We start from the raw sequence: 23742 nt of genomic DNA, 5'->3' as shown, positions 1-23742 counted from the left end.
GTTTGCCTGGGTACCAGCAGCGGTGGCTGCAGAACAGCGGATTTTCTTGAACCGCGAATGCTGCTGTCTGATCGTTCCTCTGGAAGTTTTGTCTCAGAGGAGTACCCGGCCGTGTGAGGTGTCAGTCTGCCCCTACTGGGGAGTGCCTCCCAGTTTGGCTGCTCGGGGGTCAGGGGTCAGGGACCCATTTGAGGAGGCAGTCTGCCCGTTCTCAGATCTCCAGCTGCGTGCTGGGAGAACCACTGCTCTCTTCAAAGCTGTCAGACAGGGACATTTAAGTCTGCAGAGGTTACTGCTGTCTTTTTGTTTGTCTGTGCCCTGCCCCCAGAGGTGGAGCCTACAGAGGCAGGCAGGCCTCTTCGAGCTGTGTTGGGCTCCACCCATTTCGAGCTTCCCGGCTGCTTTGTTTACCTAAGCAAGCCTGGGCAATGGTGGGCGCCCCTTCCCCAGCCTCGCTGCTGCCTTGCAGTTTGATCTCAGACTGCTGTGCTAGCTGTCAGTGAGACTCCGTGGGCGTAGGACCCTCTGAGCCAGGTGCAGGATATAATCTCCTGGTGCGCCGTTTTTTAAGCCCATCGGAAAAGCGCAGTATTGGGTTGGGAGTGACCCGATTTTCCAGGTGCTGTCTGTCACCCCTTTCTTTGACTAGGAAAGGGAACTCCCTGACCCCTTGCACTTTCTGAGGGAGGCAATGCCTCGCCGTGTGTCGCCTCGCGCATGGTGCGCTGCACCCACTGTCCTGCGCCCACTGTCTGGCACTCCCTAGTGAGATGAACCGGGTACCTCAGATGGAAATGCAGAAATTACCTGTCTTCTGCGTCACTCACGCTGGGAGCTGTAGACCGGAGCTGTTCCTATTCGGCCATCTTGACTCCACCAATTATCCAATTCGTAGATTTAAATGGCTGGTTAGGGGAGCCCAATAAATGCAGGGAGCGTTATGATTCGATAGAGATTCTGGTCTGACTAGTTATTACTTTACTATCTTGTGGTATTGCACATTTATTTAAAGCTAATTTGATATTAAAAGAGTAACTTGAGCTATTAGAAATAATTTTTTTAAAACTAATGTTTTTGAAAATTGTGATACTATTGCCTTTCTTAGTTTGAAAGAGAAGGATTTCTGAGGTACACAAGACCAGAGGGTCAGGTAGTATTTATAACTTACTGTCCCACGCAAAGTTCGGAAATCCAGTGACTGTAGGGGTGCCGTGAGATACGTGGCTGCGAAAGATTTATTTGGATCTTGCTATTTTAAATTTTTCAATCTATCTTAAAAATTTGAGAGTTCATTTTCTGTTATGAAGAAAAATGCATTACTAAATAACTTGCAAAGCTCTGTGTGTGTGTGTGTGTGTGTGTGTGTGACCAAAGTTTGTGGCTTTTTTATACTTTTGGACTTACGAGGCATACCTATAAATATAAGAGGTCCTTGATTTTTTTTTACATTCTCCTCTACTTTCTATCAGTACCAATGTAAATTATTTTTATTATTTGGCTCCAAATTTATACTGTTTTCTATGTAGATGAATGTTATTTTCCTTAAATATTTGATGCAAGAATCACTTCTGAGAATTGACATTTAGATCAAGTAATTCAGTTTGTTTCCATTTGTGCCTCTTGGGGAAAGGCTTTGGACTTAGTGCTCTAACTAATTTTCCATTCAGTACTGCAGAGGAAATGACCAATCAGACAGAACTAAGAGAAATTATATCAAAAATCCAAATCTTCTTGAGGAATTACTTATGGACTTGGCTAAAAGGTGGCGGATATTTTTCTCTTTGTAGTGATCTACTTAAGCTCAAAAACTCAATAGAGTTGAAGATTTTTCTTTGAATTCATTTGGGCTTTGAAAAAGCTGTGTAAAATTGGCAATTTATCTGTGTATGTGTTTTTAGCTCACAAACATTTTGTTTTGGCCCATAGTCTTTGGTTTCAGAAAGTAAGCAGGCTAACATGTGCATAGCACTGTTCTGTTTTTAATGGGGATGCTGGGTTTAGGTGGAGATTTGCAGTCACTGACTACCATCCTGGGCTTGTCAGCATTTCATGAAAGGAGAATTAGAAGAAACAATATAACCTAGTGAGGTCTTTTTTCTGAGTCCAGTTCTTACTTTCTGTATGTATTTTTCTGGTTGTCTTTATTCCTATTCTACTGACCTCAATATTTTTACTTTTGCAGCTGGAATTAGTCAGGTTGAGCCGCTGCAACAAGAGACCCCTAAATAAAGTTGCCTCAATAAGATGGAAATGCCTTTCTCTTTCATCTAACAATGCAGAAGCTTCTTTATCCTATTAACTTTTCTTCCCTAAGGTGAGGTCCTCATCTGTATGCTGGAAGTTGTTTCATCAGTACCACATCCAAAGGAATGGGAAGGCAGTCAGTATCTTTTTTTTTTTTTTTTTTTGGGATGGAGTCTCGCTCTGTCATCCAGGCTGGAGTGCAGTGGTGCAATCTCACCTCACTGCAAGCTCCGCCTCCGGCTTCAGGCCATTCTCCTGCCTCAGCCTCCCGAGTAGCTGGGACTACAGGCGTCAGCCACCACGCCCAGCTAATTTTTTTGTATTTTTAGTAGAGACAGGGTTTCACTGTGTTAGCCAGGATGGTTTCAATCTCCTGACCTCGTGATCTGCCCACCTTGGCCTCCCAAAGTGCTGGAATTACAGGTGTGAGCCACTGTGCCCGGCTGGCAGTCAGTATCTTTTTAAGGGTGTAGTGTGTAAGTTGGACACATGACTTTCACTCCTATTGTATTGGCAAGAACACAGTCACATCTAGTTGCAAGGGAGGCTGTGAGGTATAGTTTCTAGTTGAAGAACCTTGCTAAATTTTAGCCTTGCTAAAATTGAAGGTGGAATGGCTTAATGCTAAATGGGGGAAATGGAGAAAGAATACTGGAGCTTTTAGTCATCTCTGCCACCTAGAATAATAGAGAGGTCAAAGTTCAGCAGTGTGCACCCAAACCTCCGTTTTCTTCATACCTGACACCATGTTGCAGAAACTGAAAGCTTGCAACCTGAGGGCTAAGACTAACCCATTGCTTGAGATAATTCTATCCGTGTCTAGCAGTACTTTAAAAGCTTTAGATCTGCTTGCAGGAGAGATCTAGAATGAGTGTCGCTACTCTAAGCTCAGTATTTTAGAGTCAGCTAGATTTTTGTTGTTGAGGTTCTAGCACGCTTGGTGCCTGGTGCTTGAGACATGTGGTTCATTCAGTGAATGCTCTACTGTGAAGATTATCTATATTATACCAGCTTAGTTGGCTTTTTGCAATGTAGTTATTAAACTTTAACTATTTTTAAGTTGTAATAGGCACTGCATCAAAGAGGGGTATATCAACAAGATGAGTAAAACATAGTTCCTGCCTTTAAGGGATACATGCTCTGGCACACTTTTTCAAAGGTAAATAAGTGTTTCTCCAAAAATATGTTCTGAGGAAAATACCCCAGGAACTTATTGCTACCATCTATCCATTATCTACCAATATCCCCTCTTCCCAAAGATTCCACCCAAGAAGAGCCCCTACCACCAACAGGAGTTCCACTCAGACCTGAATTCTTGACATCAGTTTCCATTTTGTATTTGTTTTCTAAATCTGCAGCGGCTCTGAAATTGACCTCCCAGATTCCTTGGCTCATTGACTTACTTTAAGGCCTCAAATATCTACTAGACTAGGCTGCATGCATTATGATGGAGGCAACGACATCAAGGCTCACAGTGTGAGTTTTGTTTTCATGTTTGCTGCTCAGTTCCTGTAACCAATATTTGTTGAGGATCTTCTATGGAATGAAGCATGTGGGGTGTGAAGCTGAGTAAGACATGGTTCTTGCTCTTGAGCTGTTCATCTTGTAATGAAAGAATTACACTATTATGTGATTTGCCCACTGGTAGAGGTGTGGGAGATAGAGTGTTATGGAAGTATAGGAGAAGGACTGGCTAATGTCTGAGGGGGTTGGAGAAGTTAGTGACATTTACATTTCACCTTAAAGAAGGAATGAGTTCACCAAATAGAAGCAGTCAGGGGTAGGGGACAGAGTGAAGGTGGCCTCCCTGACAGAGGGGACATCTTGTGCAAAGGGCGAAGTGTGAAAGATCATGGGTTCTTGTCCTGAACACTAAAAAACCAAGAACCAAAACCAAAAACTCCATCAACGCACTATACATGATGTTTCCCTTGAAATAAAGACTCTGTTAAAACAACTCTATGTCACACCTAGATTATTTAGTTCGTAAGAATCTGAATCTGAACAGGACCATTGTGTCCCAATCAGGACATGAAGACAGTTTGGTAAGGACCCTTTAGGGATGCTCATGTTTTGGGTTTTCTTAGCTCTAAAAAATACCCATATTTCACTTTGTGAGCTCTTTTGCCAGTCACTGTACTGTTTTGTCAACCAAAGTGCAAAGGTAGCCAAGGAGCTCAGGGCCATCATTAACTATTCACGTATTTGTGGAAAGCCTGTGTGCTAGGCAGTGGGGATATAATGGTGTGTAAAAAGATATCCTGGTCTGTCTTCCCACAGAACTAACATGTAAAAGACAGCTATTAATTCACCAATTGCACTAATGCAAACTAATGGGGGTAGATTGAGAGGAGGTGTGGGGTTCTAGGCGAGGGGCTCAGAAGCAACAAAGCACAGTGGTGGGAAGGGGTGTGATGTGTCCAAGAAGGCCAACTTGGAGAGAGTGAAGGGGAAAGGCGTGCAAAATGAGGGCTGTGAGAAGTGTTGGGGCCACACTACACGCTAGACCTTCTTAAGGATTTGGGGTTTTCGATGGGAAGCCACTGAAAGATTTTGAAATAGAGCTGACTGATTTTTGTTTAGAGGAAATATTAGGTGCTAATCAAGCATTTATGGATGCTTATTATTAATCGTGTTATCAAATCAAAGAGAAGAACTCCTGGGAGGCAAAAACATAAATTGTTACCTAAAAGCAGTAACAAAATAGAAAATAAAGTTTTACTAATTTTACGTTGAACAGTTTTGTTTACTCTTTATAGCAAATCTGGAATCATGGAACTGAAGGAGTCCCACCTTTTAGGGAGGTGGTTTGCGCAAGGCTGAGTAGTAAGTTGGTGGCTGATTCATTTCTGCCCTGCTCCATGAGTGACACTGTTCCTTTCCTTCCCCCTTTCCTGCCTCCCACTCCTGCTGAAGCTTTGCAGATAAGGAATCAAATTACTCTCTGGCTCTCATCAGAGCTTCTCAAAATGTGAGAGCTTTGATTGCAACCATCTCCTTGGTTCAATTTCTGTCTTCAGGATCTTCAGTGTTGCTGCCACGCCATCCCTCTCTGTCCCCAGGGAGATGCCATCATTTCTCATTGATCTTCACATTCCAGTCTCTCCAGTAGTGTGGACCAGTCACCAATTCGAAGCTGTAATTGGTAGATTAGCACTGATAATAATATCAGCTAAACAATATATAGGCAATGGGAAGGTGACCAGCTGAACTAATCTCCTAGATTCATTTTGGAGAATAGTGGAAAGTAAAGTTGTGTAGCATTCACGAAAATTGTGGCTTTATGGAATGTATTTTCTAAGAGTTTGGCTCTTTTTTTTTTTTCAAACTGAGATTTTAGAAAGAGCTTTCTGAGTAATAAGTCAATCACAGAGAGGGATCTGTCATTTTCTGGCAAGTTGAATAGGCCATGGGAATTTTTTTTACCTTGCCTACACTCACTCTCTTATAAATTATGAGGCATTATTTTTCCTGAAGCCATCAAGAATGGCAGGGAGGAGGAGAGCTGGTCCATATATTCACTTTTCCTCTGCGCGTCTCTAGGGTTTTCTGTATCTGCGTCTTTATCCCTGTCTTTGCTTGTTTCTCTCTGCTGTTCTTCCTCTTCTCTTGCCTCTTTGGCATGAACCAGCAGTAGCATTTGTTACAGGATTTTCATGAGGACGGTCTTCTGGGCAGTGTTTTGTGACAGGGTGGGGTGGTCCAGGAGTGCCTGGTGGGGATGATGGAGCAAGAGGCCAGACAATTGAGGAGGCCAGTGGGAGAGCGCTGGGTACACCCAGGTACAGAGGAAACACGCAGCGTTCAGTGGGGCGGCTGAGGGCGGGGGTGCTGTCACTAGGTGGAGGAGGTCTGGGCAAGCATGACAGCCTTGGCACGAGGAGCAGTCAGCCTGGCCAGATAGAGCAGGTAGGCTGCCGGCAGGAGCTGGCATGAAGGTATGAGGGCAGCAGGAGGCAGGAGGCTGGGCTTGAGACTCTGGTGGGATTGAGAGGACCAGGCCAGCATCAGGGGCAAGGTTTAGGAATCCCACCTTAGAGGCAAGGGCACCAGAGCTTTAGGCCAGAACCCAGGCAGAGAACGATGAGAACTACCATAGCAGCCCAGTGCTTGCTTGTGGAGCACTGTTGGTGCCACGTACCCATCCAAACATTTTATTAGACCAAGGCTTTTAATTTGCACAATCTTCTTGATAGAATCCTCATTTTGTAAGTGAGGAAATGGAGGCACAGGAAGGTAGAGTAGCTTGCTGAGCGTTACCCTGCTGGGAAGTGGTACAGCTGGGATATGCAGGCAGTCTGGCTCCAGGGTCCCTGCTCATAAGCACTTTGCTTCATGGTATTCCTGTTACATATCACAGGGAGGACCATTCACATGGGGTGCATGGGGCCCTTGGAGCTGGGCAATGTGGGCTGCCCTGATTTCATACTACTTCCCTTAAAAAAATTAAAAAGGCCGATTCTTCCACGCTGCCTCCTATGTATCTTTCATATCTTAACTCATTAATTTCAAAACTATTATCTCCATGGTCTTCATGGGGCCCGGAGAGACTCTGGACATGCCTGCCTAGGTGATAAGGTCTGAGTTCCGCCTCAGAGAACTACAGCAGAGGACTAATAGAAGTGGAATCTATTGTCTGTAGTTTTTTTGTTTGTTTGTTTTGTTTTCATTCCCTTGTCTACCCTGTTGCTACCACCTATCTGATAGGCTCCAGGGAGGAAACAGGGTATGATATTCATTCTTGCAATGCCACACAGATTTCTAGAGGCAAAGGAGTGGAGTACTATTACTTGCAGAGCAGAAGATGAGAAAATTCATCTAGCACACTGTAGTCACTTAGTAAAATTTAAACAAAAACAAAGAACAAATAATTCCCAAGGCTGAATTGGCAAACAGAGATGTTGGGCTTGTGTTCTAGCCCGTGGAGCCAACAGGAGGGCTAGCCTTGGCTGAGTCCCAACATTATTCCTTTGTCTCTTCTCTGAGTTCTTGCAGTTCTGCTATAGAACACATAACTACACTGGCTTTGAAAAGTTAAATTCCCGAGAAATTTAGGTGGAAAATTAGAATCAGAATTGCCTTTTGCTTCTAAATCTGCACCAGTTTGTCTTGATCATGGCTATTTAAATCTCATAGCTAATCTTCTCACTTTGGCTTTTCTCTCCTTCTTCTCTCTGTCCAAACAAGTGGAAAACAGAAATACCTGTCCTTTGTACTCTACTGTCAATTTCATGGGTTCACTCTATGACAAAGCCCAGCACTGGGTAAGGAAAAGGGACTTAATATCCCTAAGTTTGAAGCCCATGAAAAAGAACTGAAAGTAATGTTTCCTTGCAATACAAAATAGAGCTGTCCTAATTTGTTGAGGGCCATGCCATTTCCTCCACTTAATTTAGCTCAGTGGAGGCATTTGTCAAATTGCAAGGATACCTTCCCCATCATGAATCATGTGGCATTTATAAACAGAATCATAGAGACAATGCTTTTTCATAGGGCTTTTTTTGACTTTGAACTGTTGATCATAATGAGAGATAACTGGAAAAGAGTTGAGTCAGAAACACATTTAACAGGGCATTCTCAGAATCGGAGGCAGCCTCCTTGAGGCTATGCAGTTTTGGAGGCTACTCAGTAATGAGAGGTAGGTGGGTTCCTGGGAAGCACCAGCACAAGATGAGCCCCAAGGTTTTCAAACTTGTTCTCACTGTAACCTCAGGTGGGAGAAGTAGGCCAGAAATGGGGTGGTTTCTCTTTCATCTTCTTGACCATCATTCAGCTAGAGAACTGTTAAAGTCAAAACCAAGAAGGTGCCAGTGTCTTGGTTGCTTTTCACCACCTGCTGCAGTGAAGTGTGAAATTTGGCCCTAGGAACTTGAACTTGCTGGAATCCATAGACCCTTTTACTAAAAGCTGGGGACTGGAGCTGATCTGAAACAGGCTCGGGAAGCTCCCAGGGACCTCTCACTACTTCTCAGCCTGGTCTCAGTTTAGAGAATCTTGGAACAGAGATAGTCAGTTCTAAGATCTTTCTAGAGTTCTGAGCTCACTTTTCTGGAACTCCTTAGAGTTCCTCTGGGGAGGTTCAGAGCTGCGTGTCTCACTGGGGTACCTCTGGAACTCTGGGATCAGCCCGAGTATTGGGTTGAAACCCTTAGGTGACTCACAGGTGTGGTGCTGATTCTGTGTAGATCCAGACCCTAGGGGAAGACTCCCCAACCTGTGATCTGATTTTTAGTAATCAGCTGTGGGTGAACAAAATGACTTCTGATGGGATAATTTTTTAGAATGGAAGGCGTGGGAAAAATAGGAATTTCCCCAACAAAGTGCCTTCTCTCTATTTCACCAAATTCCTCTTGGGAACACGCCTACTGCCCCTCATCTTGAAAACTCTAACAAGGAGGAAGTGGGGGAAGGAACACTCCAGTATAGAACATATGGCTTTGAATAAAGTAATTGAACCTTTGTAGGCACTAAAAGGGACAGATAAGGCAACTCCTGGTGTTTTCCCACCTCTTACAGTTTATGATTCTGAGTCCAGCACATTTCTGACTTCCTGGGAAGCAGGCAGAGCCAGGCTGCCTCTGCTTCACATCTATTCTTAGAGGGGTTGGGTGCAGGAGCAACCACAGGCTGCTATATGTGATCCAGTACCTCCCTGCTAACATCCCGCCCTGGTCAGACTCACTGACTGCATGCATTAGGGTACCGTAAAGTGCGCCCCTGCTCTTTAAAACTTCCTTCAGGCCCTCACATTGGCTATAGGGAGTGCTCCACAGCAGCCATCCACAGAAGAGCCGAGCTATGTACAGTTTATCCAATTGGGAACAATTTGTCTCATCTTGGTGAATTGTGAAAGTGGGCTGCCTCTTCTCTCCCCTTAATTTAGATGTCCATTTTAACACAATCGGGGAATATCTATACTTGCAATTGAAGTGGTAAAGTCGGGAAATGATCTGGAGAATTTAAGAGAAAAAAAGACCCTCTTGTCTCAGTTTTCTGTTGATTCTGGTTGAAATACCATATGGCTGTAATTAGAGAGTTAATAATTGAAATAAGAGTCTGACACATGAATTTGAGCGCAGTAGCCCTTTGATCCGGTCCTCTTGGTGTATGGGGGAGGGAACCGAGGTTCCACCTGGCCAGGGGCTTTCTCCAACATGCATCGTTGTTGACAGGTAGAGCCAGCACTGGGTTTCTCTCTATGGAATCCCGTTGACTGCACTCATCCCCTGCTGCTGTCCTCCCTCCTCCCGCTGACTGCACTCATCCCCTGCTGCTGTCCTCCCTCCATGGGGGCACAACCTCAGAGGTGACAATCTGTTCAAACCCTACCATTTTAGGATTCTGAAGGACAGCAACGTCTTCTTGCTATCATTTATATTTGACAGTGGACTAGGTATTGATGCCACTCCCAAGATGTGCAACTGTGATTGAAAGACATGAACGGGTCAGCACAGACCTGGAAGAACTATGCTGTGCTCAGCTGTTGTAGCCCTTGTGTTGTTTATTATTTTGACTCAGGTTTGTTCCTTTAAGAGTTACGCTTTTCAGAGATACTGGCTGGAAGGACAGGCCTCCTTCCTAGGTCCAGGGCCAGCCAGTTACTCCTGTGCTGAGCTCCCATGAACTGCAGCCAATGCCTTCTGGCTGACAAAGCAGCTTCTCAATGGTAAGTGTTTATGTTGCGCTTTAGATTTGCAGAGTTCTTTCCCTAAGTTATTTCTTAACTCATTTTGGCGGGTGAAGAAACCAGAGCCCATCGAGGTGGTGACTGACTGGTCCAGAGTCATCTGACCAATTAGTGGCAAAGCTGATACAGGGGACTTAGAGCCTCTGAGTTTCTGGGTCATTACTTACCCAGTCAGTCACACAGCTTCTCTAAAATATGTTCTGTGCTCCTCACCAGCTTCTTTGTCCTCCTGAATTTAGCTGGCTACTTTTAGAGTGGGCCATAAAGCTCTCCTGTTTCAAAGCTGCAGCTTTTTTTTTTTTTTTTTTTTTTTTGGTTGACCAGAAAGTTCTAAGTACCTAGAGAAACTCCATCCCAGGCTGCTGCAATGTGGGACCTGTCCTAGGTCAACCTGAGTTGCGGTGTGGCAGCAGCAGGCGGAGAGAGTCTGACATTTCTGTTTGGGTTTTGGGGAAAAGACCTATGCCACTTCAGGATTATTAAAGATTTATGCATGGGAAGGGGATGAAGAATTTATGTGAAGACATTGACTGTTGCTTAAAGTTGATTTAAAAACATTCAACTAAAGAGCATTAAACATTTCGCATCTAAAAGTTGAGAAGTTTTTGGCTTCCTTTTCAAACTTCACCAGTTGGGACACAGAGCTCTTTTCTTGCCAGTGAGGCAGAGAGACTTCAACGAGAATATTGAAAACTTTTACTATAGAAATTCCCACAAGAAATCTTACCATCTGTTTATTCTAGTCATTTTTTTCTTCACCTTGGGTGTAAAGATTTTTTTTATGACTCATTGCCCTTTTGACTTAAACGTATCTGTTAAGTACAGATGTTGGATGAGATTAGTATCTGTTTACTTGTCTTTACATGATATTCTCTGAAAATAAAATCTTTCCTTTGTTCCCTTCTCCAATTATGAATTTAATTAAGAAGATGAGCAGTCGTGTTTGGAGTATTCAATAGTTTGCCTTTCCAAACATTCCACGCAGCCTTTTGGATATTGATAAGTGTTTATTGTAGAACTAACAATACAGGCGAAACAGGAAGCAGCTCTTTGCTGGGTAGGATGCTCCGAGGCGCCCTCCACTCTCCGAGGGAACGCTCTTCAGCTGACTGAAGCAGGGAAGCCAAGCCAATCAGAGGCCGCTTTCCTAGCTCAGTCACCAGTCTGTGGTTGAGGAAGGGTTTTGCTTTTTGTGCTCTGTATTGAGAAGGCAGATAAAATGCCAGGTCTGGACTGCCTCTGGGGATAACCTCACCCTGTGGGATGTGAATGAATAGCATCTTGCCTGGTAAATCCACAGGAATTGATAAGGCAGGTGCAGTTCTCCCAAACAGGCCTTTTCTCTTTAAGCTCTAGCTGTGGTTTCTGCAGCAATTTTGTTTTTGCCTTGAAAGAGGTGCTCTGGATTATCAGACCTCCATGTATGACAATTTGTACCTGCATGGAATTGAAGACTCGGAGGCTGTAAGTATTTTCATAGATAGCTAATTCCCTCTCCCCTCCTTTTCCTCCTCCCACTATCCCCTCCACCTCCCCCTGCTTCTTATTTCTTAGGCAACGCAGGGAACATGGAGCAGAAAGCTAACATCATTCTGGGGCTTGCTGGCTGCTGTGTAAAATGTTCTCTGTGTAGTTTATAGGTAACTGAAATTATTTATTGTCAAGCAAAAAAGAAATTAGGGTGATGGCAAAGCATCTAAGAGTGTAGGCTGTTTGAATTTATACATTACCGGGTCCACATTTGATCTCACCAGGGGTAACTGCTCCTTGCAGACTGGTTTAAACTATGCAGAAAGTGCCTATGTTTTCCAATACCAGGGTTCATAGAAAAGCCTCATTCATTATATAATACACATTGTTTGTTGAGCTAGCATGAATGGAAGTTCCTAAGCTGTAGCTGTATTATTATGTGCTTTCTGGCCAAACAAGCAGTGCAGATCTACTGCTTCTTTGTTAAGGAAATCAGATGCTAGGCTTGTGGCCATACAGCACCCCAGTGCAGAGGCAGTGGGCAGTGTTCCTATACTCTACCTTGGAGGAGCGAAGTAGACTCACGTGTGTTTTGGGTTAGAGAACTGGACTCCTTCTCTCCCCTAGGTCAGGCTCATGCAATCTGTTAAAATCAGGATGAAATAGTTTCCTGAAATCATACCACAGAATGCTAGCTTTTGAATATAAGGTAAAGCTGATAATTGAATCTTTCTTTTGACTCTTGCTGGTGGTAGTTCCTATTTTTTTCATCAATACACAGAAACCTCGCAAGGTAGAATGGTTGGGGGTGGTTAATGGGAAGTGCTGTGGGGAGTCTGAATTTTATGTGAGTGCAGTGCCATACATGTTGCTACATTTGAAACAGGAGTGTGTTATATAAGATTCTCTGGCTAAACCACCAAATAAACAGGTTATAACAACAACAAAAAAAACCCCTGTGGTATACGTCAATGCAGACATATATGTCTAATGATATGCTATCCATGAAAGATAGAAATCCTCAGTTCTGTTAAGGCATTCCATTTTTCCTTTCTGTCTGTGTGTTTGCTCTAACTCTAACTCTGTTTCCGCAAAGTCTCTCTGCATGTTGCCCAACGTGCTCATAAATGATCAGACTGTCAGTGTATTGCAAGGGACTGTAGTCTAAAACATTGGTGGCTGAAATCAAGAAGGTCCACACTTGCAGGTGGGGTGGGGGAATGGCAAAGGCAATTATAGGAGTTCAGTAAGCCAGCTTCCCGGGCTGGGTTCTTCAGAAGGCCTGATCTCTTCTTCTACCCCTTCTCTGCTCACTCAGTTATGAAACCTATGATGCCTTGTGAATTATAATTTTTATTTTTGGCCATTGATTTTAAACTTGGGCAGGCAGTGAATTGCACCGAAGTGGACTGGAGTCATTTTAGAAATGCCTGTAGAAACTGGCTGCTGTGAAGAGTTGGCTAGGAACTAATAAATCCAGCTCCTTGTTCTCCAGAACTGTATACATTTCAGATGCACTGGTTCAGAGGGGAACCATTATAAGTGTGAAAACATTTTTTTTTTCCTTTGGGTCCAGTGTCACAGGACAGCTGAGTTTTTCTGTAAGATGGGAAGTGAAGAGTGCAGTGACTTGACTTGGTGGCGGTAGTTGATGGCAGGTAGTGCTAGGTACTGCAGTGCTGTACTCCTGGTGACTCAGTGGTGGCCAGCAGGCTGAGATCCTCCGGGCTGTGCACATCTGTGGAGGTGAGGAAGGTGGGAAACGTGAGGAGTGGAGTTGGGCATCTGGCCAATCCTCAGTTGAGAGTATGGGAGGCTTTCAGGTGGGCGGGATTGAAACCATGTCACGTAAATCAGAGGGGAAGACAGAGATGTTCGGAGGGGTGAACTGACTCTGAATGCTCATTTATTTGTTTTTATAAGGAAGAATAATGTGATGTGTTACCCAAGATGGTGTGAACAGAGCTTCAAGCCAATGGAGAAGACTAGGCCTAAATAGCTGACCTGGTGAAGTGACACATAAAGCCACACCTGGAGTGCCACCTCCTCAGCAGTCTTTCTCAGTGCCAATGCATTTATGGCTGTAAGTGTGGGGGGTTGTCCAGATGGAAGTAGAGCTCTCGGAACAGGTCTGGTGGATAGGCGTGGAAAGGCTTTTCTCAGATGGCCAGCTGCAGTCCGAGAATATACAGGCACTAAAAGCTGAGTACGGCACTTTGGTTGGGGGTGGGGGTTGGGGAACCATCCGCATACGTCCTACTGTTCTGTGCTGTTGAAAATGTCTTTGTGGGGTGTGTGGGGGTTAACCTGTGATAAGTGATTATTTTCAATGTTTTCACACAGTAAGCTTGTAAAAGATCATCTTGCCTAGGGACTATTTTATTCCGAATAAGAATAAAACATTATTATACACTGTTAGCACCTCACATCCCCACAGTAGGAGAGAGATGTTGGTACTGTGATGCAAGGCCTTTCTTAAGAGTTTGGTCCAAAAGTAGATGTTATGCTCCCAGTGCCCTAGATTTTAGTTTGTAACCTCCGTGTTTCACATACTCTATGTATGAAGAGAGAGGAAAAAGAAACATGCCGAAACACACTTGAGTCAGGCATTTTAGATTCTTGAGTCCTGTGGAGCCTTTTTGGGCAAGTCCATCTACTTCTGCTTTGGTGTCCAGGAGGGTAGTTAAAAATCTGGATTACAAGGAAGTGCAAAAGATCATTCAGTGCCCCACAGCAGGGCCCTGCTTCCGAATAGGAGATTTCACACAGAACGTCACCTTACTTCTTGTATTACCTTGACATAGATGATGGAGTGTGTGCTTCCAGATGAACTCATACCTAGCCCAGGCTGGTTCCAGTCGATCATGCACATCGACTCTTCCTACATTAGCTGCTATGTAAGAGCTGCCTATTCTACCTTCACCGTCCCCACTGTGTGTTAATACAAGTTCTAGCAGCCAAGATTTTTTTCATGGACTGAGCCCCCCATGTACACTATACTATGTGTTTTCATCTGATTTGCAGTAGATTTCATTAGACCTGCTCTTTAGTGTGTACATGTATTCATAAATGGATTCATTGTGTATTTTGATGTTTGTGGAATTATTCTGGAAATAGATTTATTTTTTCATTCATTAGGTTTATTACACAAACCGAGGGATGTTCTTATGGGGATCCATGGACGCAGCAGAGAAAGTTACCAAAAACCTACCACCCAGAAATAGTCACTGTTAATATATTGCTACACACCCTTTCAGATGATCAATCCACATATATGTAAATAGGTCAGTCTCAACCTGCTACTGTGTGTTGCATCCTATTCTGTTAAATGCTGTTCTTACTTGAGAAAATATTGAGCATACTAGGACTAGAACTGGCCTGCACAGGAGACGCTTTGCAAAATTTAAAGCTCCTACATGGACCTTCTGGAATTGTGAGTAGCTTGAAATACAGATTCTTAGGGTATATTGTAAAGTGATGCCGGGGTTAGTTGCACATAGGATTAATAGTTCATTTCTCTGACACAGTTGTTTCCATTTCCAAATGCTTAAATTCTAAAGCATTTAGAAAGAGAGACCTGATCTTTTCCTGTGAAAAAGATGATCAGATCATCATTCAGGGCAATTTCCAGAGAGGAAAATATAGTCTTTAAGTGTTTTCAATCATAGAAAGGAATCCTAATATATTGATTAATACTGTTAGAAATTTTATGTACGTAAAATTACAGCAAAGGTAAATTTTACAAACTTAATATGTATGTATAACAATATCTGAGTATATATATAAAAGCACATATTTAAATTTACATGTAGGTATGCATTATAAGAATAGCTTTGTGTTAAACTATTTATTTTCTATAAGCTGTGGAACTATGTATGTTTGTCTCAATGTCTGTGCACCTCTGCATGCATGCGTACTGTTCACCCTCATACCTTCACCTACATTCATATACAGATATGTTCCATGCATCGCTAATTGATGGTTAATGCTAAGTGGGAGATTTCTACTGTGGAGCTTTTGGAGACGGAAAATTAGCTGCTTTTGATGTGAACAAAGATACCCAAGAGAGTTGAAAGGCAAAGCAGCCACAAGAGAATAAAGGATTGCTCCTTGCAAAGATATAATAAAGTTATTTTAAATATGAAGATATATCCTTGTGCTTGCTAGGGAGGCAGATAAACTTCAGACAGAAGGATTTATATGTTTAGGGGCCTTCAGAAGACACTTTAGGGATTTAAAGATTAGATTTCTTTTGGAAACAAGAAGGCCAGAGGTCTCTATGGTTTGGTGGATCAGAGCATCTCTTCTGGAGTCAAAAAGTCTTTCTGGACTATTTATAGAGAATGAGGACTGATCTGTAAGAGAATCCAAGGACTGGATGTTGGCATCTCTGACCACAGAAGAAAACCAAATGTTGCTCCTGGTTTGTGTAAGGAATTCGACTGAGAAAAATCAAGTTGTTTTACTCAGCTGAGCTATGTTGGTGTTTGGCTAGGGTGTGTTAAGTAAATAACAAACAGGGCTTTCTCTTCAATCAGCAATGATGGTTTTCTAAAATATAGATTGAAATTTTTTCTAGATATAATTGGCATGGAGCCAAAGAGAGAATTCCTTGAATCAATCAGATCCCATGAATTTGCTGTTCCAGCTTGTCGATCTTGCTGCTTTCTTGTTAATTTTCTATTTTTGAGTCACAGAGGCAAGAAGTCGGATCAATCCTCGCCAGGTACTTCTGTGTCTCCTTTTCTGCTGCTATTATTATTATTATTAGATTATGATGAGTCAATCCAGGATTTTAGAATATGGCCCTGTGACTCCCTTTGTATGTACTCAATGGACATTCCATTATTCTGTGGCGCAAGACATTCTGTATAAGGGTCAGCAATAACCTTGAAAAATCATTATTTTAGGGTGAAGGTGGGGAGGCTTCCCATTGCCTTAGCTCTTCTCTTTCTATGGGGTTCAGCTTGGACCTTATTTCTTTGTCAACAGTTCTCCCATTCTGGTCACTATCTCCCCTTTACTGTCTCTTACCTAGGTGAACAAGGCCTCCTAAGGAGGACAAGAAGATATAACCGGACTGGTTATCATTGTTCATTCTCTTCTCGTCCCTCTCCCACTAGTCCTTTAAAATAATCATGAAGCCATGAACTCAGATATCCATGACGTTAAGTTAAAAATTGTACCAAGGAAGCGCTACAGATATAGGCTCTGTGTTCTCATCTACATTGGCTGATTTAGGGGCCTTTCATGTGTTTGCATCAGGCTCTGGCGGCTGTGAAAACAGCAACAGCTGTAACCTGCCACACTAGAAAAAATACATTCATTGGGTGGATCCCCGAGTTCTCACAGGAGGCTGGGGCACTGCTGTGTAAAGCTAGCACCCCATCCTCAGAAAAACTTAATGTGTAAAACCTAAGGGAGCTTACAGTTCATATAAAATAATGACAACTTTGAGCTTTTTAAGACTTTGAAGGGCGTGAGTCTAAGATAAAACTGTGTGACTATTTTTACAGCACGTATTGGTATGCCAAAAGAAGGTAGCCCAGATAGCTCACGTGACAATTTTTGAGATCTAAATAGACCAATACTTGCTCTTGCTCTACATTTTATATTCTTTTATAACATAACTGTATAGTTTTAGTTATAAATATTTTCCTCTCTTTTTAAATGGTGCCACATTATCAGTACTTCCTGTGTCCTTTTTTTTCTTTTGTGTCTGTCATGAGAAATATTGAAAAGTCTTATATTTAAAACAGGACACGGAGATTGGCAACTGTTGATTACTCAGGAGCGTATCTGTGTAGTTTGTGGGAAAAAAAAAAAAACAGTTCTCTTATTTTGCCTTTCTTATGCCTGTTATTCCTTAATCTCTCTTTTCTTTTTAGCCTGAGCATCATATAGGAAAAAGTTTCTGACCTTCTATGTTATTACTCTATTGGCAGCTTTGTTGAAAAGTTTGGTGAGTGATAAGGTTGTAGTTGAAATTGTTTCTAGATCTTTTTAAATCTCCATAAAACTTAAAAAATTTTGCCTTCTATTGGGCATATGTATCAGCCAGGAAAATTTCTGTTTTACTTTTTGTACTTTGTATTATGAAAAAATGTTATAGTATAATAGTGTCATGATTAAAAGTGGAGACAGACCAGGCATGGTGGCTCACACCTGTAATCTCAGCACTTTAGGAGGCACAGATGGGCAGATCACTTGAGCTCAGGAGTTTGAGACCAGTCTGGGCAACATGGCAAAACCCCATCTTTACAAAAAAATAAAAATAAAAAAAATTAGTGGGGCATGGTGGCGTGTACCTGTAGTCCTAGCTACTCAGGAAGCTGAGGCAGGAGGATCACTTGGGCCCAGGAGGTTGAGGCTTCAGTGAGGCGTGATCATGCCACTGCACTTCAGGCTTGATGACAGAATGAGACCCTGTCTCAAAAAAAAAAAAAAAAAAAAAAAAAAAATTGTGGAGACAGCACCATATTGCCAGGGATTGAATCCTGACTTTCCCTTTCCTACTTTGTGGCCATGGGCATATTTCTTAAACTTTCCGTGTCTTGGTTTCCTCATCGCTGTCAGTAATAATAGAACTTACTTTTTGGGTGGTTTTGAAGATTAAGTTAGTTAATGTGTATAAAGCCCTTAAAATCAGATACATATTATCTGCCATTATTGTTATACATATAAGGAATATACTTACAGTTTCAATAACTAAATATGCTCCTTCCTCTATAGGTTCTGATAGTCCCACCAAGTTTTTTGGTTTATTTTCAGAGCCCTTGCATGGTTTTTGACAGTGATTTCCAACAATCTCATAGTGGTTGACAGGTAAAAGAATTCAGTAATCCTCAAAGTCCTTATGATTAGTTCATTGTATTTTGTTTTAGAAAAGCAGGTGGTAAAGTGTAATTGAAAGAATGCTGGGAGGCCGGGTGCAGTGGCTCACACGTGTAATCCCAGCATTTTGGGAGGCTGAGGTGGGTGGATCATGAGGTCAGGAGTTCGAGACCAGTCTGGCCAAGATGGTGAAACCCCATCTCTACTAAAAATATAAAAATTAGTTGGGCGTGGTGGTGCGTGCCTGTAATCCCAGGTACCCGGGAGGCTGAGGCAGGAGAATCACTTGAACCCCGGGAGGCAGAGGTTGCAGTGAGCGAGGATCACACCATTACACTCCAGCCTGGGCGACAAAAGCAAAACTCCATCTTAAAAAATAAATAAATAAAAGAAAAAAGAAAGAAAGAAACAACGCTGGGAGTTCGGAATCTTGGTCTTTGCCACTTCTTAACAGTGACCGTGGGCAAGTCACTTAATCTCTGACTCTGTAATCCTCAGTTTTTCCCTTGTATAAAATGAAGACATTTGAGTAGATCATTTTCTAAGGTTTCTTCAAATGCAAAATTTTGTACTTTTTGCTGATAAGCAGTTTCTTCAGTTAAGATAAAAATGTCACCATATGCCATTTGCTTTTTAAAATGATCAATTACCACGGTGTTTTGTACATACTGAGTAAGGTATCAGTGTTCGGACCTTGAGTCTGGATGTTTGGCCTTTTCAGAATCTTTGAAGGAAGCAGGTATGTGTGGTACATATCTTTGAGTAGAGTAGATGTTTGAAAAGGAAAATGTTTTATTTAAGACTTTTAATTCTAGAAGCCAAAAAGGATGCTTTTTCTATTGCTCGTTCGCTTGCCAATACCCACGGTGCACTTCCAGCCCACAGTGATTTGAGCTTGGAAACACTTAAATCTCATCTCTAAGAAAAAAAAATCAAAAGTAAAAGCTTTCTGATAAGTAAATTTCTCCTAACTCTTACTAATGATTGAGGAAAGGTAATTCTGCTTTAAATTATTTTTCTTTCTTGGCTAAGGTATCTGAGCTCTACACTACCAGAGTATTGATATAAAAATATTTTAAATTATTGTTTTGTGATTATCCTGCCTAATCATCGAGAATATTTGTTGTTCAGTGTTTTCTTGCTTTACAGAATTTTCTTCAGCTCATTATTATTATCCTTTGGGATGTCCTAAAACCAATAATTCATCAATTGAAAAACCACAGGAATACAATCAATTCTAGGAGACAGTCATTAATTTTAAAAGTCATTCATTACTTTTAAAAGGAATAATTGTGCCTCACCTGGTTAAGTTCCCTCTATGATAAGGTGAAAGGATGCAAAGATGAGAGAGAAAAAATCAGTCCTGACTTCAGCCCAATCTCTCAAACATCCCTTTAAATAATGTTTGCATGAAGTAAGGGTTGGAGGCAAGTATTTGTCAAGCTAGAAAACTATGGCGAATGTCATGCTAAAATGGTTAGTGCATAAACAGATTAGTTCCCTAGCTTATTTCCAAAGAGTTATTATTGATAGCTTAATATCATCTAATTTGAAATGATGTCCTGGAGATTAATGTCTTGGGGTTTACTTGATTCAATGGTTCTGTTGGTCCTAGTGATAGCATTAAGTACCTGTTTATCATATTTTCAAATCATCTCACTTGATCATGTTGTTAATGCTTTGAATATAGGAACGGAACCAAGGTGAAGTTGATAAGGTAGGGGAGCACAGAAAATTTAATTTAATGCACATGGCCCTTTGTGAAGTGCTAGGATATTGCAGAGCAGGGTAAGGAATGAAAGCACACAGATCAAGGAAGGCTGGGTAGACATTAGATTTCAAAAAGAAAAGACCACATGATAGTCACATTTCATATTTAGTTAACTAAAACCCAAAAATTTAGTACATAAAACATAATGCATATTCCTAGAGTGCCAATGGCAGTATTTTTCTGTATTGTAAAAATCCCTAAAGTCGGCCGGGCACGGTGGCTCAAGCCTGTAATCCCAGCACTTTGGGAGGCTGAGGCAGGCGGATCACAAGGTCAGGAGATTGAGACCATCCTGGCTAACATGGTGAAACCCCGTCTCTACTAAAAATACGAAAAATTAGCCGGGCATGGTGGCGGGTGCCTGTAGTCCCAGCTACTCGGGAGGCTGAGGCAGGAGAATGGCGTGAACTCGGGAGGCAGAGCTTGCAGTGAGCCGAGATCGTGCCACTGCACTCCAGCCTGGGCGACAGAGCAAGACTCCGTCTCAAAAAAAAAAAAAAAAAAAAAAATCCCTAAAGTCATATTTTGTACTTTATTGATCCAAAGGCACACTTTTCCTCCCATATTTAACATGTCTAACACAGGGCTACATCTTAAAACTAATGTTGTCTTGCAGTTTTATTGGCAGCTTTTTCCCCTTAGTGGTACATAATCTAATGTTGAATCTTAAAAATATTGATATCTCAAATTCAGTGAAATGGGAGTATTTGGGGAAAAATCTTTAAACAATACAAAACCATAGAGTGTAAAAAATTAGTCTTCCTTGATGACATCCTAATCTGCTGTCCTCCCCACTGGCAGCCATTCTTAGCAACTCAGTGGATATCCATTTCTATGCATTGACAAACAGGAATATTTAGAAAAATGTACTTACAAGCAAACATGTCATATTTGTAATCTTTAAACATGCAAATAAGATCATAATAAATATTATTATTCTGACTTGCTTTCTTTACCTGAAAATGTACTGTGGATTTTTTTTTCATATCAATTGATTCTTCTTAATAAAAAGTGACATAATTGCTGTGCAGCATGGTTTAGCCATGATGAATTTTTCCCACTGATAGAGATTTAGACTATTTCTCATTTTTCAGTCCTACAGTTAAATGCTACATTTAACATTTTTTTTTTTTTTTTCTGTGAGACAGAGTCTTGCTCTGTTGGCCAGGTTGGAGTGCAGTGGCACAATCTTGGCTCACTGCAACCGCCGTCTCCTGGGCTCAAGCAATTCTCCTGCCTCAGCCTCCTGAGTAGCTGGGATTACAGTCGTGTGCCACCACGCCCAGCTAATTTTTGTATTTTTAGTAGAGATGGGGGTTTCACCATGTTGGCCAGGCTGGTCTCGAACTCCTGACCTCAGGTAATCCACCCGCCTCGGCCTCCCAAAGTGCTGGGACTACAGGTGTAAACCACCGCGCCTGGCCCAACATTCTTTTACATGAATCTTTGTGTACACATTGAGCATTTCTCCAAAACAGCTTCTTAGAAGCAAAATTACTGGATCAAAGGATTAACACATTTTAAGATGTATATATATTGGTGAGCATTGTAAAACATTTTTACATTATACATTCTTTTTTGGTTCAGAAAAAAACCAATTTAGTTCAACCTTTTTAGCTTGAAATATAAGACTTCAAAGAAGTTTCTTGATTGTGGAGAGCAACTTTAGGATATGACCCCCAGATTCTATAGGAAGAATTTATTTACTCTCTGTTGTAATAATTTGGTTTAAAAATAACACACAAAAACTTGGGAAGTTTCATCTGCCCTCATCATATCAAAGATGAAACAGGTGAGTCCCAGAGAGATTAGGCCACTTGTTTAGAATGACACAATCTGTAGTAGAAGTGGACCTAGAGCCTTCCTCACATATTTTTTTTTTTTTTTTTTTGAGACGGTGTCTTGCTCTGTCGCCCAGGCTGGAGTGCAGTGGTGCAATCTCGGCTCACTACAAGCTCCACCTCCCAGGTTCACGCCATTATCCTGCCTCAGCCTCCCGCGTAGCTGGGACTACAGGTGCCCGTCACCACGCCCGGCTAATTTTTTGTATTTTTAGTAGAGACGGGGTTTCACTGTGTTAGCCAGGATGGTCTCAATCTCCTGACCTTGTGATGTGCCTGCAATGGCCTCCCAAAGTGCCGGGATTACAGACGTGAGCCACCGCGCCCGGCCCACATTTCTTTCTAGAGCAATATTCTTCTTATGATGCCAAATTCCAAGGGTTAGCACTATAAAAAAATGGAATAAACCTGAAGAGTGGTATAATCGTATAATTTTTATGGTGCTTGACAGCTTACGAAACAGTTGGGAGTTGGGAGAATCTCCAAAACAGAGATCAGATTGCTCTCTGACCCAAATGGTGAGAACTTTATCTACTTGGAGACCAGATTTGCTTCCCAATTTCTTTCAAGCGTCTGTTTGATGTTGCTTTATGATATGGTTTGAAGTCCCAAGTCACTGATGGATTAGAATGATAATACACCCATAAAACTTAAATGAACATAAAATTTCAATGCTAGAGAATGTCACAAAGACGTTTTGTGTTTTAGGGAAATGTTAGCGTTCTCATGATTTGTATGCAGGTCTTGATGACAGTTGCAAGTTACTGCTACATTTGGCCTTAGCCATGAGCATCCGAATTTCATTTTTATTCTCTGCCTTTCTCATTTATGATTCATCTCCATGAGCTTCCAATTCAAAAAAACGTTTGCATGATTCAGTAGCAATATTTTTTAAAAGGTAAAAGGAACAGCAGTATTTGTAAAAGGTACGAGGAACTGTAAGTTCTGGGGGTGGGGTGGAGAGTGTCCCTGACAACATGCTCAAATTAGGATAAATTGAGAGGGTTTAATAAAATGAAAAGGTATTGGTAGGGTGCAAGGAAACCACAAGGGATAGTGCTGTATCCCCATGGCTAGTAAGTGCACTCCTAGAAAGGGTGTGGTTATAGGAACCTGGGAGGACTGAGTTGCATTCAGAAAGCTACCTTGAGAAGGATGCAGCTTTCCCTGTGAATGGATACAGCCAGCTTTGAAGCATCCCACAAGGAGGAAGCCAGAGAATAAATACCCTAATCTTATTCTCCCTTACTCTGATCCCTGCTAGGGCACCTTTTGGCCAAACTCAACCAGAAGCCAAAGAGCAGAGCTTATAGGTTAGCCATGCAGTGCAACAGCAGAGTGGGGAAGGATGAAGGGTGGTTTAGAGAGGTGATTTGGTTCCATCTCTATTACTGTATTGTCTGAGTGTATATTCACATAAGTTGATGAAAGCATGCAATTGGGAGACATTCTTTTTTAATTTTTTTTGAGACAGGGTCTTCCTCTGTTGCCCAGTCTGGAGTGCAGTGGTGCAATCATGGCTCACTGCAGCCTCGGACCTCCTTGGCTGAAATGATCCTCCCACCTCATTCTCTTGAGTAGCTGGGACTACAGGTGCATGCCATCATGTCTGGCTCATTTTTTATTTTCTTGTAGAGGTAGGGTCTCACTGTGTTGCCCAGGCTGATCTCGTACTCCTGGGCTCAAGCAATCCTCCTGCCTCGGCTTCTCAAAGTGCTAAGATTACAGCCATGAGCCACTGTGCTCAGCCTGAAGCCATTCTTAAAGCACACCTCTGAAGATGCTGGTGAAGCTCTGAAGGAGCTGTTGTTGGTCATCTTCCATTGGAGATGTGTGTTGGCTTTCATATGTGGGAATAGTTTCACTGCAATCAGTCTCCTGGGTTTTAATTCCTC

The 23742-nt window shown here is 42.1% G+C and overlaps 1 protein-coding gene across 4 annotated transcripts in view; it reads left to right on the top strand.

The window, feature by feature from the left end:
* Positions 1 to 23742, top strand: part of CACNB4 (calcium voltage-gated channel auxiliary subunit beta 4) — a 279257-nt gene that overhangs the window by 121709 nt on the left and 133806 nt on the right. Inside the window, exons 1-2 of one of the 4 annotated variants that reach the window (XM_054478300.2) lie at positions 11120 to 11395; positions 13325 to 13484. The exons of 2 other annotated variants lie outside the window; for them this stretch is intronic. In XM_054478300.2, the coding sequence (XP_054334275.1) occupies positions 13479 to 13484 (6 nt within the window). In that variant the 5' untranslated portion in view covers positions 11120 to 11395; positions 13325 to 13478. Of the gene's footprint in view, positions 1 to 11085; positions 11396 to 13324; positions 13485 to 23742 lie in introns of those variants that run through there. One more of the 4 variants, XM_054478299.2, reaches the window with a different exon arrangement.

Source organism: Pongo pygmaeus, chromosome 11 (assembly GCF_028885625.2).
Source record: "Pongo pygmaeus isolate AG05252 chromosome 11, NHGRI_mPonPyg2-v2.0_pri, whole genome shotgun sequence".
In the NCBI taxonomy this organism is placed as follows: domain Eukaryota; kingdom Metazoa; phylum Chordata; class Mammalia; order Primates; family Hominidae; genus Pongo; species Pongo pygmaeus.
The sequence above is the reverse complement of the archived record's forward strand: the minus strand, read 5'-3'. Positions and strand labels throughout refer to the sequence as shown.